The 21364-nt window shown below is 28.7% G+C and overlaps 1 protein-coding gene across 5 annotated transcripts in view; it reads left to right on the top strand.

Moving 5' to 3' along the window:
- LOC131853563 (small conductance calcium-activated potassium channel protein) overlaps window positions 1–19559 on the top strand; it is a 188505-nt gene extending 168946 nt beyond the window's left edge. For 2 of the 5 annotated variants that reach the window (XM_059204488.1, XM_059204523.1), the window contains 12 exons: window positions 2928–3057; window positions 3541–3636; window positions 4866–5039; window positions 6932–7074; window positions 7555–7659; window positions 9687–9822; window positions 11384–11494; window positions 11909–12036; window positions 12242–12311; window positions 13000–13119; window positions 14605–14747; window positions 17324–19559. In XM_059204488.1, the coding sequence (XP_059060471.1) occupies window positions 2928–3057; window positions 3541–3636; window positions 4866–5039; window positions 6932–7074; window positions 7555–7659; window positions 9687–9822; window positions 11384–11494; window positions 11909–12036; window positions 12242–12311; window positions 13000–13119; window positions 14605–14747; window positions 17324–17489 (1522 nt within the window). In that variant the 3' untranslated portion in view covers window positions 17490–19559. Of the gene's footprint in view, window positions 1–2927; window positions 3058–3540; window positions 3637–4865; window positions 5040–6931; window positions 7075–7554; window positions 7660–9686; window positions 9823–11218; window positions 11330–11383; window positions 11495–11908; window positions 12037–12241; window positions 12312–12999; window positions 13120–14604; window positions 14748–17323 lie in introns of all 5 variants that reach the window. The other 3 variants (XM_059204513.1, XM_059204505.1, XM_059204496.1) reach the window with 3 other exon arrangements.
- Window positions 19560–21364: the final 1805 nt, after the last annotated feature.

Below are 21364 nucleotides of genomic sequence, written 5' to 3'. Positions count from 1 at the left end.
AACGTAAAATGGTAATGATACAAAACTTACAAAATAGAAACCTCTTTATTCATAGAAATTTAATAAAACCTCTTGTGAAAAGTATTCGTACCGCTTGTTTTAAATGCAGATTCATTCATGAAGAATGCGCAAGAAACTTGCCTGTTGCTCTTTTAAACAAATGTTGTTATTCAACTTTGTATTTTTAAAATTTTATTTTTATTTTATTTTAGTGTGTAAAATACCTAGTACGTAGTACAAGAAAAGTGAAATATATAATATATATTTGTGTGACAAAATAAATCAATCATAATGTTTCAAGCAGAGTAAATTACTACGAGCATTCACGTTCGTAGTTTTCATTGCACAAAAATGAAAAAAAAAGTTACACTAAAATAATTCTTTAATCGGAGTAGAATATAAATGGTAATAGGAACATAAGTACAAAATAAGATGTAATTACACCAATTAGGTAGGTAAATACAATACTCAAGTAGGTAAGTTCTCGTTCACATAAGTTGTCAGTTTAATAGCTGTGTGGGCATATGTAATGTAACTCATATTCGGTAAATCAATAGGTAGTTATTACAAATATAAATTCTTCTTATCAACCACTTAATAATTTAATATTAAAATTGTCTAATTAGGTGACAACCGATATCTGAATGTTGGATAGGTTGAATAGCATTTGTTTCTGTGTTCTTTGAAAAGTTTAGTAATTTATATTGTAATGCCTATTGACGATAGTTAAAAAATTATAATATAAACAAATACATTCATGAACGGCTAAAATATCCTACACGAATAAATGATTTTAGTATTTGAATTTTTATATATTTGATAAAATCTAATTTTTAACGTACGTAATACTAACCACAAAAATCACATCGTTTGTATAAATTTATGTGAATTTTAAAGTGCATATTTCATAAAAAAAAACTTGAGATAGAATAGATAGACTGAAGATAGGATAGTAAGCAATTGTAAATTTATTGTTTCAAATGATAATGTATACATATAAATAAAATTGGAGCGTCTGTTTGTAATATTGAAATAACCGTTGTTTATTACATACATATATAAATACGATACATAGACCAAAATAACATTTTTTACAATTTTTATCTGTCTGTTTGTTCCGGCTAATGTCTGTCTAAATCTAAATACAATTTTATTTTTGATAAATAAAGAAAATAAAATACTACGCGGACGAAGTCGCGGGTACAGATAGTACACCATATATAGTTCATAGTACTGTGATAATGTCCCTATAGGCAAAATATAAAAAAAAATGTTGATTATTTTTCGAGATTATGTACAAATATAATCTCATCTAATTGTAATATTATAAACGCGGAAGTTTGTGAGTATGAATGGAAGTTTGTTGCTCTATCACGCAAAAACTACTGAACAGATTTTGAATTTTGATAAAACAATACAGTTATATAGTATATACATTAATATAGCTTATATATTTACATTTACAGTAATATAGCTTGTATATCAGAATAACATATAGGCTATAAATTTCATGCTAGTGAAACCGTCGACACAGCCAGTTTTTAATATTTTTCATGCATTATATCGTTTAGAAGCAATAACTACACTGTAGTTGTTACATTAACTGTTTTATTTATTTTTGTCAATTACTTTTTACAGTTTATCAGAATTAACTATATATTGTATAAGTACTAATATCCTAACATTCCATTACATTGCAGATCAATATCTCTTAGTTTTAGCATCATGTTATATTGTTTTAAACGGAAAAATATTCAACATGAAATCATTTTAAAAAATCAGATTAGTAAATTCCCAAACTTCACCTCTTTATTTTATTTATTTTTAACCTTACCTTTATGAACTAATAGTTTAATTTTGTTATTATTACGATGTGATAGTTCATAAATTGGTAATATTTTTCATTCAATTACGTTCACAGTCTTAAAAATTTCATCTATGTTTGACTTTGAGACCTTTTAATAATGACTAAACGTTTTAACACAGCCTTGAACGAACGTAAATAACTTGCAACAGGGTCGCATCGATTTTGTTCGTTTTTAGACTGATACAACCATCATAAATGCATTTTACTTTATTGTCAAGATATCTCTATTACTTCTCTGATTTATAGTTACGATCATTTTCTTTGTTTGTTTGTTTTGTTTAAATAAATAAATATATCTACTTTTTACATTACATTGTTGTGTAAGGTTGCGACATATGACGACTAATTATAATAAGTATATATTTAGTAAAGATGTTAGACTACATCTTCATATTATAGGTACTTATTATATAATTATATAAAAGTCTAGTAAATTAATTCGTGTTTATTTCAAAATAGGAACAAAATCAATAAAAAAAAGTAGACAAAATTTGTTCTATTTATTTCAAATAAGACATTTCATTTATCTAATTATAATAAAAAATTATAGGATCTATTTGTAAATTAATCTGCGTAATTTTGTCTACTTTTTTTATTAATGTTCCACTCCTATTAGTAGGAACATAATATTATAAATACTTATATAGCCTCAATAAATGGGTAATCCAAAACTATTATACAATAATACTTCAATTCGAAGCAGCTGTTCCTGACATTAATGCCTAAATCCAAACAATTATACTCTTTATATTTTCAACCAACATTCAATCTGGAAGTAATCAATAATGCTTATTAGTGTATGTATCTGAATATATAATTTCTTTATAAGAAATGTATATCTTAATTAATTGATTGGAAAACATTAGTATTCAAGCTTAATCGCCAAAATGTACTGTAACTAGCAGTAAAATCTATAATGTGTCTTATCTGTGGATAATAACGATTAAGAAATTTTGTGGTGTCTAAAACCATGGGGGATAAATATTTCAATTTAAATATTAATATGTTGTGAAGTGGTAGATTTTTGAAAAACTCATATATTACTTTAATTTCTTTACAGATTAGGTAGAAGAAAGGCGTTATTTGAAAAAAGAAAACGAATAAGTGACTACGCTTTAGTAATGGGAATGTTTGGTATAATAATAATGGTTATAGAAAACGAACTTTCAAGTGCTGGTGTATACACCAAGGTAAAATAAAGCATATTAAGTAAATAGCATTAAGGTATATGGACTGATGTGCATAGAAAATATTTATGGGCACGATGGTGCAGCGATTAACCGCACACCCCTAATTTGCAATGGTCGCAAGGTCGATTCTCGCACAATACAAATATTTTGTATTCATGTGTTGTTTGCATTGATCTGGGTGTTTTATGTTTTGCTTCATTACATAAGTATTTACAAAAAAACAAATATTTCCACAATAGAAGCACTGCTTATTTACTAGATTAATTCATCGGGTGTAATAATTCTAATAATATATTTATTTATATTCAAATAACACAATTCTTATTTAATATTAATAAATATGAATTCCACTGCCAATTTTCTGATGGAAAACACCGCAAAGTGTTAAGTCTACCAAATGTACACTTAATCATGTATTGTAATTATTAAAGTTATATAAATAACTAAATACTTGTAACATTATATTTGATTTTTGTGTTCTAGGCATCTATATATTCGCAGGCGTTAAAGACGCTTATATCAATGTCGACTGTGATTTTACTTGGCCTAATCGTCGCTTATCATGCTTTAGAAGTACAGGTAATATTCATTTTAATTAATTATCCATAATAGTTATTATATATATTTATTGAATAAATATTACATTTTACATTTATCAAATGTAACCTTGAAATAATATCTCAGAATTTTTGTAAAATAGATAGAATGCTTTTATTATAGACATGGCAAACAAGCAGGTGGTCCACCTGACGGTAAGTGGTAACCGGTGTCTATAAATAATAATGTAGCTATGTATCTACATATGGATACGTGATACTTCTTATGCATTGCCTTTCCGGAGACTAAGATATCTTATCTTGTAAATTTACTACTTTATCACCTCACCTCATCCTTCAACGGTTATACAGTTTACAAATCAAACTGTGGTAGATGAAGTAGGTACCCGTGCGGATGACTTTTTATGATCTCTACAACGGTACTGGTTATTTGTCCTGAAAATAAATATATAGAAAACTATGTAAGTGTGCAAAAATAAATTCGTATTATATTAAAGCTTCACTTGACAGTGTTTGTATTACAATTTGTAGCAGCAGATATTCTGATGGTACATAACAATTTTTCGTTTATGCAGGACTATGAATAATTTTACCAATCAAATCAAATAACCCCTAAAAGTACTACTGCATGGGGATCAATGAATCGAAATACCCGTAGATCTGTGCATATAGAATACTCTCTATGTAATCTCATTGTAATAAGAGAAACTGTGTTAATAAGCATTAACATGTCCTCATCGATGTAGTATAGAATTTTATTGGGAGCTTTACTTCTCCTGTACTTTATTTTACTTTGTCAAATATAATAGCTACGTTAAATACAATGGCAAAAATAAAATGTATATGTAAAGCGGACATTGAAATTTTCTGTAATTTAGTGAGGCTCATTTAATGAGGTAAACCCGCAATACTCACTGTGAAAACTTACCGTCCTCGACTATTAATCTTAGAGGTCTTTAATTTTAATACTATAGACAAATTGTAGTATACGATCACTTCCTGATAATTCTATACTACAAGCCTCTACAAAAAAATTATATGTAGATAGAATAGATAGCCTATACTTTTATTTGCATTATACAGAAAAGAGAACAATTACTGAAATATTTATAAATACATTTGTCTAATTACAATAAGCCTTATTATCTTTATTAGTTAGAAGTCTAAATAAGTACCAAAACTAAAGAGGTTGCTTTTATTATTTATTTCGTAACGTATTAAATTTAAATATAAAATATATTTTCATTTCAGTTATTTATGATAGACAACTGCGCGGATGACTGGAGGATAGCAATGACGTGGCAGCGGATAGCTCAAATTGCACTAGAACTTGCCATCTGTGCGGTCCATCCTATCCCCGGGCAGTACACCTTCACTTGGACCACAAAATTAGCCAACAAGGGTGGTGTTATAGGGGTAGAAGTTGTAAGTGGCATTCCATATACTTTAGTAGTTTCAAGACCAACAAAACGAAAGTTATCATAGTTTGTTTAATTGCATAGTCTCATATTTATTAAAATGCTTGTTTAAGTGTATTAAAATATTAGTAATACTTTATACTTATATGATTTTTAAATTATATGTATGTTAGAATTATAGTGAACTATTTAAATATTATTTGTACAAAAAGTACACAAACGATTGAGATAAGATAGCGAATTTATAAAAATTACCTTTATAAATTATTATAAGACAAGAATACTAACAAATTTATGCGGTTCTAATAATATCTATGGATATGAATAAGTAAAGAAAAATACATTGAAATGATCTTGTCTTGAAATCACAAGAAGATGTGTATAATACAGCTGAAACTACTGATTTGCTTACTCTAGTTTCAACTGTTTATTACTGCTTATAACTTTTCATAAAGTTATACAGTCTTTTATGTTAATTCATTTAAAATTAATTTTTTTCGATTTAGCATAAAATATTATGAACACTTTTATTGTCAATAAATTTTATTCTAGCATTTGCACGAATCTCGCTATCTTGTTATCATTTGCATCTTCTTATTTAAAATGGCATTTATATCTTTTCTTACATTTAAAACCGATACTTAATTTAGTATTTTCTCCTTAGGGCACAATGTATAAGCAAATTCAGGTCTGTATTAAATAAATTCAAGTGTTAAAAGTTTTAAGTGATGTTAGAGTCCTTGTCTTGAGCATGCGATTGGAACTGTGTCAAAATTTTATGTGCCTTGAATTTATGTTGTACACGTATATTTTATGTGGGTGACATTTTTTCATATCATGTCAGATATCTCTAATAATTTATGTATAATTCCAAGATAGTACTAACTAAATTTACGATAATTTTCAACTAGTTCTTGTGGACATGGTTACGTTGTTATTCATCCATCATATAAACAAATACATATAAATTGAGCCGCTATATTTCCATTTTCCAAATAAAACGCGCCAGTAAAGATAAATTGTATTATTCTTGATTCAATCGACTAAAGAAAACTACATTTCATGTAACTCTAAACTGAAATGAAGTAATCGTTAATGCAGAGCACGTATTACGCCATCCCTGGAAATAAGATTAGTGCAAGCACACGTGTGTTATTTATTTTGAAATTCAATTCAAAGCTGTGTATGTCCAATTAAGTGTATTAGTTAACATGTGTCTGTTATCTGTGATTAATGCTACGTCATAATAATATTATATGTATTCATTTGATTTGAAAATGTTAAATTATTCTATTATTATATTGAAAAAAAAATTAATATAATATTATCTTGATTTTAAAATGTTTATTTTGAACGGATAGATTTATTTTATTTGTACCTATTTGTACTATTGTTATTAATTTTGTTTTATTTACTTTAATTTTCATTGTATAATAAATCTATTTGTCTTATGTTCATCATAGGAATATCTCTCCATAATCCATATAAGGGTATATTACGCTACTAAATCTACGATCACTAGGTTCTATGAAATAAAAATAAATGAACCATAAGTTAACAAAAACTAAATTTTTAAACATTACTTTCATCTGGAAATTTGGGTTTGAATATATTATTTTTATATCCATCGTAGATAGTCGTATTATAATCCGCGATTACATTTAGTAAATTTTTCGGTATTTAATTAGTTATTTTATTATAGGTAAAAAGTATATAAGTAAAACACAAAATAATTACTGGCATCACTTAAATAGATGACGGCAAAATTTGTAATATCAATGTTAGATATTATTATTTTGTGTGCCCTATGGTGTTTTGACTGCACTCTTTGTATTTTTTTATAATCCTTTAAATTCTTTATTAAAAAATTTCTAACACATTTTTTCTTTCTAATTTCAGGTTCCGTACGACGTTACGCTCTCTCTGCCGATGTTCTTTCGACTTTATCTTATATGCAGGGTTATGCTACTCCACAGTAAACTATTTACAGATGCTTCTTCCAGAAGTATAGGAGCTTTAAACAGAATTAATTTTAATACTAGGTAATGTTGATATATTGTAATGGAATATTATGTAGGTATATCAAATTATTTGTCAATGGTCTGTTATTCGCTTTCACTCTTTGATGGAGAATTATATTCATTATAATTATTTACAAATCTTTACATCAATAAATATTTATAGTACAAAAGAACAGCAAATATTCACCTGATTATTGTTAAACTAAGGATCTGTACTATAATTAAATCATATATTTGAAAACCCTATTAAAATTAGTAATGAAACAGAGAATGTGAATCCTATAAACACAACAACGACCGAAAGATATCAAATAATTTAATTAAAATTATGTCATTCATTTTTATTTATTTTTAATGTGTATAATGTATATATTTTCTATTTATTTAAGGTTTAAAAAAATACTACTATTCTATTTCGTGAAAATGTTCTTAATATGTTTTAAATTTATAATATTTAATACAGGTACCAACAGAATAATATTCAAATAAATCTAATTACAGATTTGTCTTAAAAACGCTCATGACGATTTGCCCTGGCACCGTGTTACTTGTTTTTATGGTGTCTTTATGGATAATCGCTAGCTGGACGTTAAGACAGTGTGAAAGGTTAGTATTGTCATTAAAAATGTTTCAAACAGAGATCAGAATTACTTTGCGTAATAAATTTAGTACTGATAGCAAGCAGATGTTCATCCTATCAAAATCAAATGGACCATTCTAACTTTGGCAAGTTTTCTTTCTCATTTGATAAGTTCATAATAAACTCTATCACATTATATGTCTACTCCCACCAGTGTTGCTTCCATTATTCAGTTTGTCCATCACTATAATTTACGCTTCAAATTACTGACCGTGTTTCAAAAACCTCACCAGTGTACTGCCTAAGTGGGCATGCTATCGCTTTATTGTACTGTGGCATTGTAATTATGTTTGTTTTGCTTCTTTATATTCACTATGTTTTGTATTATTTTTATTTTTTAATTATATTCAATGAAGATATTACGTAGTGACGCTAGGTCTATCCATCACAAAGAAATATAAGAGTTTGACTTTGAATATTTTCGCAACCGTAGCTTTTGAAAATACAATGGACACTGTATAACTTATATTGTATAGTTTATGTTATACGTAGATTATTGAATTGATGTGATGTCTACAAAGAGGACGCTTGTTGTGATACTGATTTTGTTATTTTTAAAAATGCACATGATTTGGCAGCAATTAGCTGTAAATACAAAAAAAATATTTGTAAAATACAAATAGAAAGAACTATTTCAGCACAGTATAAAGATTATGTGATATTGCATCTAGAATTATTGCAAGCTCAGCATAAATATAAAGTTAATGTTACACGTAAAAAAATGCGCACAAAATGGCTCAAAATTGTCACTTACAATAGCTTAGAACTCGGCGTCGATATACGATTTATGCACCACATAATGCACATTTCTATATATATATATTTTATGCATCAAAACAAGTTACCTCTTCCCGATAAGCAAATGTCTCTACTATCTTTCTCACTTTTATGTGTTTCTTTCTTCTGTATTTCTACGTGTCTATATTTTAAATGTTTATTATCTGTGTTATCATAAACCTGTTCACTTAAGGTAAAGTCAAATATAAAATCACGCATGGCTAAAAGTATAATAATTGTTTAATATTCGACCCTGATAAGTGTTTAGAATGCACGTTGTATTTAAAAATATTTTATTATTATACGGCATTTATCTGTGTAGAAGAAATGTTTGTGGTTATTCAATAGGCATGCCAAGATATTTGAGATTACAAATTATATGTTTAGGTTTTTATAAATTATTTAGTAGATAGTCATAAATTGGTGTAAAATGATTGAATAACGAGATTTTTCATATTTACAAAACATTGCCGCAAATCTACTTTAAATATACACTGTATTCTATATTCAAACTGAAGACTAATTATATTATATACAATTATGTTAATTGTGGTAGAACAGTCGGTTATCTTGTGGTTCTTGTCGGGCATTTTGGCTCTCAGGTTCCACGATGAAGACCATGCCAATTTGCTAAACTCAATGTGGCTGACAGCTATAACCTTCCTCTGTGTTGGCTACGGCGATATAGTCCCCAACACTTACTGCGGCCGTGGCATTACCCTCACCTGCGGTATGGTGGTATGTATGAAACATAGTAGGATATTTTGGGTGGTTTTAAGGTTTAAAGTTCGTACATTCCTTTTTATAGTGCCGGTCGTCCCCTTAGGCATAGCAAGACTTCGTCTCGTCTTCGCGTTCCTAATACTCTTAGACTTGCGTTGTCTAGAGGACACTGCAATAGGTCGGTAAAGGTGAGCCATTTTATGTGTCGTAATTTCACGTCTTTTGAAGCAATTTCACAACTTCATTTAAATCAAAGTCAAACTCTTCAACATTGGACACATCCTCGACTTTTTTTTTAGTATTTCCATATATTTTATTTTATATTTTATTTTAATATCCTTATTTTTATCGACAAATACGTACGCATACAGATACAATATAGTTAGTATATAGATAGGATTTGTGAAGGCACATAAATTTTTCGTAGGATTCTCCTGGTCGGAAAGGTAGACAGGTCCATTAAGTAAATAGTTGAAATTTATTACGAATTCAGGTTTCACGATGAAGAACACGCTAACCTACTGAATGCAATGTGGCTTATTGCAATTACGTTTCTCTCCGTCGGTTTTGGTGACATTGTGCCAAACACATATTGTGGCAGAGGTATTGCTGTTAGCACCGGCATAATGGTAAGTTTCTTACAAAAAACTTTATGTTTGTGTTGACTGACACGTGTTCAGCACATTTTTTTATATACGGAAATATTTTGAAGCAAAAACATACCAATACTTTTGTGGTGGAATGATTTTGCATTTAAGTCACATCGACATAAAGCCGATAAAAAGTCAGTCAACACTTATTTCAATGTAACAGACAGATCACACAACACACGATGCTTTACACATTTCTAATTACCTTGCGCTAATCACTCAGTATTGGTGTATTCAATGTCATAAGTTATTAGTATGTATTCATGAATGTTTATAAAATATTCTATTCAAAGAAAATTTATCAATGTTTAAATATTTACAAATGCAATAAGTGTTTTATATGTACACATGTTTCTAACAGTTCCACAACTTTGTAACTACCACTCGATGTACACATTAAATCTTCGACGTAGGATAATCTAATATCTATTTATTTTACCGTAATAATTTATTCGTGTAGTAATTGCAGCCAGTAAATTTTTTTGGATTCTATCGATTATAGTTCGGTCTTCGACGACGATTTTTTATGTAAAGTTACGTCCATTTCCCTGTTAAAACCAGCTATTAGAAATTATATATTTTGTAGTATGGAATGCTTCATTTCTCCTTACTATTTCTAGTTCTTTCTCCACTTGAATATTTCACTGAATTGCACAATAAGTTTGTTTTATTTAAAATGGCTCACTTTTCCTATGTTTATTTTAATACAAAAGTGTACAATAAATTTATGCACATAATATAGTGTTTGTGTTAAATGTTGGAAGATATAAGTAAATAAAGTTATTGATGTTCTTAATGTTAAACGGAAGTAAACGTTTGGAAAAAGTTTTGCACAAATTAGATATGAAAATGCACAAAATGGAAGTATCATAAGTTATTTAAGAAAATTAAATAATAATTATTACATTAGTATGTATAAAAATGTGCAATGTTGTTTACATTATGCAAATTGTAATTTAAATAGCTGAGATCTCCATATTTGTTCTTGTTATATAAAATAGAAGTTTGCATTTTTGACACAAAGTAATAAATAATAACAAAATAATTAAAATGAAGTTAAATAAAATTTTATAAGAATATTCTCTATTACTTTTAAAATTTAATATTGAGGGCAACGGAAACGATAATTATTTATTTTAAAAATACCAATTATGAATTTGCTTTTTAAATATATTTTGTTATTCTATTATAGTTTCTGTTGCCTTCTATTGTCTTAAATTTAATAAATATAATTAACTAATATAAAAAAGCACATAGCTGATAAAATAGTTTCTTTTCATTTTTAGCCTTCGATAATGCCTTTCAATTGGAATGAATATTCTTGAATGCTTCTACACGTTCGCTTGCATTTTACATTAAGATATTCACTTAACAGGGAGCTGGATGCACAGCGTTATTAGTCGCGGTTGTTTCAAGAAAATTAGAATTAACTAGAGCCGAGAAGCACGTTCATAACTTCATGATGGATACACAACTTACTAAAAGAGTAAGTATTACAGCGACATTGGTTCATCACAATTATTGTTAATCTAATTAACAGGGGGCGGGATGTACAGCCTTATTAGTGACCGTTGCTTCGAGAAAATTAGAGTTGACTAGAGCGGAGAAACATGTCCATAACTTCATGATGGAAACACAACTCACAAAAAAGGTAAGGTATCTGTTACAGGAGTAACAGGTCGTGGTAAAGGTAAGATATAATCGCCAGAAAAATATAACGCAAAAAAAAATTAAACTGATAAAATAATTAATTTGCTTTTATGTTTTGTAACGCTATTCACTACGTGGTACTAATGTTGTTCGCAATTCTACTGTGGCCGTCTTAACTATTTTATTTAGATAACAGCTAATGATAAAAAACAATAATTAGAAATGTATTTATTATATTCAATAAAATAATAATTTGTAATAAACGTAAGTTTTAACATATTTTAGTATTTATAATAAGTATGTATAGTACCTATTTCACACCTTATATTTATACTTGTTAGATCTTATTACTAGCTTATTAATATAGGTAATCGTAAATGTTTTCATAAATAAAATAACTATAAAATAATTTCAGCTGAAAAATGCTGCGGCTAATGTACTGCGAGAAACGTGGTTAATATATAAACATACAAGATTAGTGAAAAGGGTTCATCCCGGACGTGTTAGGACACATCAAAGAAAATTCTTATTAGCCATTTATGCGTAAGTAATATTATATTCTAATAGATCTAATTGTAATAAAGTATGAGTATAAGTGCTTTCCATAAACACCTAACGCGTTATAATGTATATACAAGTCATAGTTATGGAAATTAAAATTATTACTACAATTTTCCATTTCAAGTCAAAACAATATAGCTTTCAATACTTAATTATTTTATTCTATGAGCTCTTATTGTGGTTTCAGATTACGGAAGGTAAAAATGGATCAAAGAAAATTAATGGATAATGCTAATACTATTACAGATATGGCAAAGGTATGCTGGTTTTTGTAAATAATAATATTTAATGCTAATGCTACACTAATATCTACACATCCATCTAGATTCTTAGAATGCACGTCATGCTAGGAATTCAACCTATAGTATTAACAAATTAGTATATGGCATATTTACTGTTAAGTAATTAAATATTTTTGTTTTATATTAGAAGTAAAGAATGTAATGAGAAATAGCTCAATGATTCTTAGAATAGATTATACAATTAGAGATAGTGAAGACTTATCTTCATATGTATTTCAGCATGCTATTATAGAATTAGATTTAGTATCTACCCTATATATTTATAAGTACTACTTTATTTATAATATATTACATAATGTTTTATTGCATTCTTTTCAAAATTTCATAACCATATGCTTAGCGCATGTCCAGATAAAAATTTCATAATAGTAATCCAAATTTATACGTGTGATATAGTGTGCTGATGACAATATCTATTTAGATTGAACTTATAAAAGTATCCAAATTAAATATTCAACAATATTTACATTTTCAAAATACTATAACAGTACATAATACATTAAATACACAGTATACATACTATATATATACAACCTACTCGAAATAGCCAGAGATTTAAATAAGAACATACATATACAAAATATTCAATAATATTAAATTAGAATCAACAGTCAACAATGAACAACAAAGCGATTGATATCAGAACCCCATTTTATTCCAGACCCAGAACACGGTGTACGAGATCGTGTCAGACATGAGTACGAGGCAGGACACCATAGAGGAGAGGTTGACTAGTTTAGAAGAAAAACTTTCATCTTTACAAGTAAGAGCGAGAATGAAATGCTTTATTTGCATTATAGACAAAATAAAGATATACAAATTTAACAAAATAAATATAATATGCGTAATGATATTTCAAAGGTGAAAGTATGTCGGTCTGATATCTTATTGCAAACAAATAGATCTTAAATATTTGTACATGATAAGAGATTGTATCACGAAGTCACGGAAAACAGCTGTTATACAATTAATACAGTACTTGAATATTATTAAAAATATGATTAAACACATTCTATTATTTAATCTAAGACTAATAAATTTGTATAAAATAATTTGTCTAAAATCATGTTATCATAAATCTTAATTTTAATAAAATATATGTCAATGCAGAAGTTTAAATAACATTAATTATTGTATATGAAACTACGGTTTACTTGTAATTTAGTTTATCTGAACTTATTAATTCAGACAACAGTATAGTATTAATATTATATAGAGTAAATAGACTGTTTTTGCCTCATACAGTACATTTATGAAAATATTACGTATACAAGGAAAAACTTAGATAGTTTCAAGAAACTTAAAGACTGTAGTAGAAACTTACGCAATAAAAATAAGCTAATTTTACCTAAATGCCCTCTACACAAAGTTAGTAATTCATTCTATGGTAACTGCCTAAGATTCTATAATAAACTGCTAGAATCTACACTAAATCTGACAGAGAGGCAATTCAAATTTTATATTAAACAATTGTTATGTAAAAAAGCCTATTATAGGATACATGAATTTATAGATGATAGCAATATCTAGGAAGAATAAGTTTATTTGCGGACAACGTTATAATTTAGTTTTCATACCGCTTTCTTGATATATGATAGCGTAGCGGCTTTTGTATTGATTGCCGCATGCATCCTCATGTAAAATGCGAATACTGTATATATCATATAGTAATTTTAAGTAGCTGTGACGTGGTCGAGTGGAATGAGTAGTCATGCTCACTAAAATGTGGCGGCATCGTGGGCCGGGTCATTGAATTCCCTAAAATATAGTCGAGCGCAGTGATGGCTGGCTCATCCGTCATACTCGTGAACGAGCACTCGTTCACGAGTATGACGGATGAGCCAGCCTGTATATATTTATATTTGACCCAAAAAAAATAATGCTGGTTGGTAGTTTGTATTCAAACGTTTCGACTTGTAAATGTAAACTTACAAGGATTATTTAAAAGAGCAACATACAAGTTTCTTGCTCGTTCTTCTTGTGATGAGACATTTTTCCGAACGTGCGGTAGATGAAAGAAAAAATTTTGTGAATTCAAATTATTCAACAGCACTACTCAAAAGTGCTTAAATTAAGTTTATTTGAATAAATGATTTTCTATACTATTCTATTTTTTATTATATTAGCTTAAAAGAGGGTCGTTGTTAACGTGTATGTTTTATTCAAAAAGAGAGCGATCCTTACATTAAGTACCTCCGTGTGAAGTCTTGTGGCGCAATTTGCTTTAATTACTAATTTTTTTTTTTAGGAACAAGTAAATACGTTACCAGATGTAGTGGCCCGGTGTCTACAGCAGTGTTGGGAACGCGCTGAGCAGAGAAGAAACTTTCTTCATCCTGACACAGCTGCAGTGCCTACACCGCCTTCATCCTCAATAGCTCCTTACTCTAGGTAAATTTTAAATATTAATGTTCTTTTTAATGTACATTGGTATATGTATTTCGTGTCAATAACTTTTGGCAAAATATTTTATTATAGAAATATGTCCCTAACTTCAAATCTATATATATATATATATATATATATATATATGTATGTATTATTGGCTTTTTGCCATTAATACGAAAATTACGGCCTGTTCAGGGTTTAGGTATATATACTGTCAAAAAAATATAATAAACAAATTAAATCGTAATTCCCCCATTACTAAGAGATTTTCAGGAATTAATAAGGTATATGTATAAAAATTGTCTTTGCTTTCTCCTTGTCATTAAAATAAGATGAAAATATAAGAAAATCGTAGTAGTATGGTAAAATATGGTATGTATATGGTATGGTAAAATAGAAATAAATATTATAAGATTCTAATGAAATTGTATTACTTAAAAAACTTATTATTCTAAGTTATTATCCCATCAAAAACATAAATGTGAAATGATAGCCGAGTTTAATATTATGATATATGCCTTGATTGTTGACTTCTACGACAAAAGAGATGAGATCTAAATGGGTGCCAAGTTCAATGGTCTGTCCTGAAATGTATTTATAACAATATAAAATATCATTTCTTCTTATAACTTAGGATAATATACTGTAGCCTAAGGTCTAACTTGGCCAGTTCTCATATACCAATTATTACTTTCGATTGCTAGTTACTATTAATATTAAAATAGGAACCGACAAGTAACATGTTTAGAACTTACGAAGGCTACAGTATATTATCTACAGTATATTATCCTAAGTTATAAGAAGAAATGATATTTTATATTGTTATAAATACATTTCAGGACAGACCATTGAACTTGGCACCCATTTAGATCTCATCTCTTTTGTCGTAGAAGTCAACAATCAAGGCATATATCATAATATTAAACTCGGCTATCATTTCACATTTATGTTTTTGATGGGATATCATTACTTTTTGTACATAAATTATACGAGGTACTTATTTATAACTAAATTAATACCAAATTATTTTTGATAAATTACTGTATTTTCGTATATTTACGGGGTATAATTGTCTATTTTTTTTTGTGTTATTTTCTATATTTTATTGTAACTTTTAAATGTTCAAGTGCAATGCCAATTCAGTATCAGGAATTTTTGGGCAAATCGGGGCGGTATAACGTCCACAGATGGTTGTACTCTACAATAGAGCTCTCGTGACTTGGATCTAAATTGTTAAGACGTACTCCATCTAAGGTTTTAACTCTGGAGAGTCCAACGTAAACCTGCCCTTTATTAAATATAGATATATATATTTGTGGATATATATGTTAAGCAAATATAATATAATCGGAAGTGTCTTTCAACATATACATTATTTAATATCTGAAACTTGGTATTGACATGTTATAGTTCGTAAAGACGATTATGTAACAAATTGACTGTTATCTATTGAATTCTCAAGAAAACAATTTGTTACCAATGAGTTCTTATTCTCGAGTTAACTATACATTCCTATTATACACTAAAATTGTTATTAATTTTTGGTTTAAACTATTGTCTATACCATACGTATTTACTAAAATAATGTAATAATAATATAACCACAAACATATAAGTATAATTTAAGAAAGCTATAAGCATAGCATAAATCGCAACCTTATAGGTTAGATATCGAGAAACAAAACATTGAGTTTTATCGCACCGCTCCCACACGGCGCCGCCGCGGCGCCCTATACCGAAATGCCTATTATTTAATAATTATTTATAAAAATAATGATTTTACACTATCGATGTGCGCTAAATATTGAAACAATAATTAATACCAAATCTCAGTTAATAACATAATAAATACGAAATTCGACTATACTCCTAGTTATAAGTACGAGTATATTTTAGACAGAATCTAAATTATAGCAACTAGTGTTTACTGCTCAATGCAATATTTGAAGTTTGCTAGTTATCGACACTGATGTGAAGGGGTCAACGTAAATTGGTAATGATCGAAGTTTTCATACAATATTAGTTTCCGTCCAGTACAAGATGAGATATTTCGCCAGGGATCAATGTCAATTGGTGGCTATCGACGTTTTCATAGAATTTTAGTATTCGTCCAGTATAAGTTGAAATAGAATCAATTAAAGTGAAAAATTGTAGTAAAATGATAACAATTTACCAGTTTCAGATTTTTTCCTTTATATTCACCTAATTACCTATCTGCATACCAAATTTGAACTTCCTAGGTCATCTGGAAGTGGGTTATAATTTTGATCTATAGTTGATCAGTGATAAAAATGACGATTTTTGGACATTAATATCTAAATAACCGTTTGAGATATGTTTATGAAATTTGGAACACATATTTATCTCGCAAGTCTCAATATATGAACCAAATTTGACAGGTTTGTGTGAAAGAGTTTTTGAGTTATGAGGGGGTCAAAAGTGGCTCCAAATGGTTCGTGTAAATATACACACGGTGCTGCAGGCCAGTTTACTTGAAACTCGGCTTGACACGCTTCCGCGTGTCTAGATATGAATTTTTAATTACTTCAATGTGACAATACTATGCAATTTAATTTCAGAACGATGGCATCGTCATCACATCCTTGGCCACCAAGTCCGGTACTCCAATCAGCTACGCGGACACATTCGGCTCCCGAAAGTACAACAGTGCATACGCCGTCAACAGCACAGCCACAGCCATCTAGCCCAGCTCCTCACGCGTCTCGGCCTCCTCTACCTAGCTGAGTACCGCCTTCCAACTCCGAACTCCTGTGCTGAACTCGACGAAACTCGGCGCCCGTCCTCTGACCCCCCCTTTATCACGACTACGCCCCAATTAGGCTGCCGGTAAAATTATTTCACTATAAAGCAGATGCAAATCTCTCGAATGATTAATACTAAGTTACTATCGAATTTACTAATAATTAGCTGACCGATATTAGAACCGCTCTAAACGATTATTCAATGATCGATAAATTCCAAATATTCCATGCAATAAATATATTTGTTTCTATTAAATTATTTGATATCGAGCGGTTCTGGTATCTTTATCAAACGATGCCAACAATTTTTAGTTACGAAAGTTGTTAGAGTGAATGAGGAAAGTGAAATGATTTTTCCGATATGCCGAAGGACCACGCCGCGGAGCGAGACAAGGTCAGCCGTAGTTTTCTTCGCTGTTCCCCAGTTTCGGATGTGCCAGACTGTTCTCTAGTGATATTGTTTAGATAGTGAATGAAATGCGGCGGAATGGACTTGCTGTTGTGATTATACAAAATGCTTTATTGATAGATGCTTTAGGTAATTCGTTAGATCATATTTTGAATACATTATCAGCATTAGTGTAGTTAGATGAGCATAACACGTCTGATCACGTTTTATCTGAAATTCAAGGAACCAATAGGTACACTGTTTTATATAAACTTCGTGTGGTTTTACTAATGTTTATTCAAAATAAATAAATTTACCAGTTATTCTGTTGCTTAGTTATCTATACAAAAGTAAGACAATTTCGTTATATAAATCCTTTTTTTCATAGATTTCGTGATGTTACAGAAATAGAACATAGTTCGAACAAAACTATATAGTTTCTAGAAATTTGAAATAGTTTTTTTCTTAGAAGTAAATTTATTACCAAGTAACTGAATAAAGTCGCAAACACCAAATGCATTTATTACAATAATAAGTCCACCTTTTATAAAACGAAACCATCTGATAATTTCTAACGTTGTTAGTGATATCGAAATATTATTCAAAAGGTTACATCGATCTATACGAACTATATAGATTACATACCTGAAAATATTATGTTTACAAATTGAACCAATAACGCTACATCTTAGTGAATTTTGATTACCATACAAAATTGGTGAAAGTATATATGAAGAATTAGGATTTGATTTTATGACACACATTGTATGAATATGTATACACTTTGTTTAGAATATAGATAATAATTAAATTGTTACTACCTGCCTATTGACATGTAGATGTAAACATTTTATAAGACTAGACTAAGTAAAGCTTTGTATAAGACATAAGATTGATGGCTGTCTAAATAGTGCCTAAAACACTACGAAAAATTTCGATAATTCAGTTTTATTATCCTAATAACTTATGAAAATGTAAATAGTTAAAATAAAATTTGAGAGCATAATATTTAGTAAATATCTGAATTTTGTAGTTGTACGGGAACGTATGATGGGATCAATTTATTTGTATATTTTTATTTTAATTGTGTCTTTTATTTATTGTGGATGAACTCGTTGAGGTTTCTACTGCACTGTGTTAATCTGCGATAATTAGATGATAATTATCTAGTTATTATAATGCAGAATGTACGTATGGGCATTATGACATCTTTTGTACTTGGCCCAGAATAAAGCACCAGTCGCCTTCCTAAATATAATGAACAATATGAATATGAAGACGCAGCCGTTTCATAAATGGCTATAATTTGTAATCCGCGAAGACATTATCAATATTTAAAACCGAAATAATGTGCATAGTTTAAATAAAATCTTTTATTGCTTTAATGATAACAAATATCCCTACATTAAAAAACTACATAAAGTACTTAAAATTATTGTAATAAACTAAATTAAATCGAGATCATGCTAATAATTATGTGTCATTGGATGTGTTATTTTATTCTATTCCTATTTGATAGACGTTGTTGCAATTATATGGAAGGACAAACATGCACGAAATTAATCAAAGGCATGATAATTGCAAGAAAAATATGTTTATATTAAAAAATATCAAGTTAGGTACGAAAGACCTGTCGTCTTCATATTTATAATTTAAATAGGATCACCTTAATTTATTAGTTACGGTTCATTAAAAAAAAATGCTTGTAAATTTTATTATAACAATCAAAGTTAAGAGATAGATACTATTCAGTTTCTTTTTAATTTGTATATTTTATCGTAATCCACAATTTTTTATTTCTCTTTTCGTATTAGAATAGAACACTAGGTAAGGTAATGTATTTTACTCCTATAATTTAATCGTTCGTATTCAAAACACCAACTAGCGTATATTAGACATACGATCGATAGTGTAATGTTATATCTTCATTATATTTATGAAATAAAAAACCTTTACCCTCTTAAACTTTCCTATTTATTAATTAATAATATTTCCTAACAGTGTTTTAAAGTTTCTACTCCCTAGTATTTCTACCTCGATATTTATACACATCATAGATACACTTTTGTCAATAGAATAATACCTATAGCGATAACTGCCACTTTTAATATTGTTTCCATAGGTTATAATAATAATTTATAAGGTTTTAGTAAAATCATTGCAAACCACATACCATTAAAGTGGGTTGACCTCAGAAGGTCATGCTTTTCGTAAGGCCAATTATTGAAAATTCGCCTAATAATTATACTTATAAGAAAAATGATGTTCAGTGGTCCATCGCCTTATTTAATAATTGGTATTGTTAAAAGATAAGGCAATCATAGCTAGGAGAATGGCTTTCCATGGTCCACCCATTTTAGCACAAAACATTCACATCAGTAATTACAGAAACAAAGATCGTATACTCACTCAAGTGGGATTATATTTAATTCCTGTTAAAAAAACTCGTATTACAGAAAAAATTAAAATGACTACTTACTTTACCTTTATAACAATTATTAAAAAAAAATAGGGATTGTTTTACTAGAAGAGCAATATTTTTTGTGTGTTTTGCAATAATTTTCTTCAAAGCCTTACTAGCAATATATACATAAGTAATTAAAACCTACTTGATTTATCGGTACCTTTATTTCATATATTGAAAAAACTATTAAAATATTATATTTGCACCCCAAAAGTTGTAGTAGGTATAATATCCTGAACGCACAATGTGTTTTTATCGCATATAGTGGTATGTCGTATCAAAATAACTAAAGTTAACTTACATTAGCCTAAATAAACGTCCCCAACATGATGAGATTTATAATGATCTGGTCATTATTTATAATCGCTTTATAGTTTATTATTATCTATATAATAATTATGGTGATGCTTATTTGCAAAAGTATTTTATCCTATATTATACTTCAAATCATACTACTTAACATCGTTGTCAATAATGTATAACATTTTACGATGAAAAATACCTACGTCTTTTGTAATACTTTTGCGAATATAAATAATCTCGTATTTTTAGCAAAATTTCAAATTGATCTATTTATTTGTAATAAGAATTGACCAAATGTTGTTTAAGATTGATAAAAATGTAGAATTTGTAAATATAATAGACGCGAATCACTAAGACATTGTGTACTTATAAAATAATGTAAATAACAGTTGTATTTGTGAATTTTAATGTAAATAAGTAATTTAATGAAATATGGTTCCAGTAAATTATTTTTAAATAATTACGTTCAATTGTATAATGAAATTTTAAGTTGTATGCCAACGGAATGTTCTATGCGGTGCGTAACGGAAGAGATGAAACTTTTGTGATCATTGTTAATGAAATGAAAGTGTAACTTGGATTATATGAGCTGTAGTATTTTTTAAAGAGACTTTTATTTCAAATTGATATTGACAATTGTCAGAAATACCTCACGAAATGAAAAAGATCAAAAGAAATAAATAACAATAAATATAAATTATAT

The sequence above is a fragment of the Achroia grisella genome, unplaced genomic scaffold, assembly GCF_030625045.1.
Source record: "Achroia grisella isolate CSIRO2021 unplaced genomic scaffold, CSIRO_AGI_Agris_v1 utg1186, whole genome shotgun sequence".
In the NCBI taxonomy this organism is placed as follows: domain Eukaryota; kingdom Metazoa; phylum Arthropoda; class Insecta; order Lepidoptera; family Pyralidae; genus Achroia; species Achroia grisella.
Note: the sequence above shows the minus strand (reverse complement) of the source record. Positions and strands in the feature narration are given on the sequence as shown.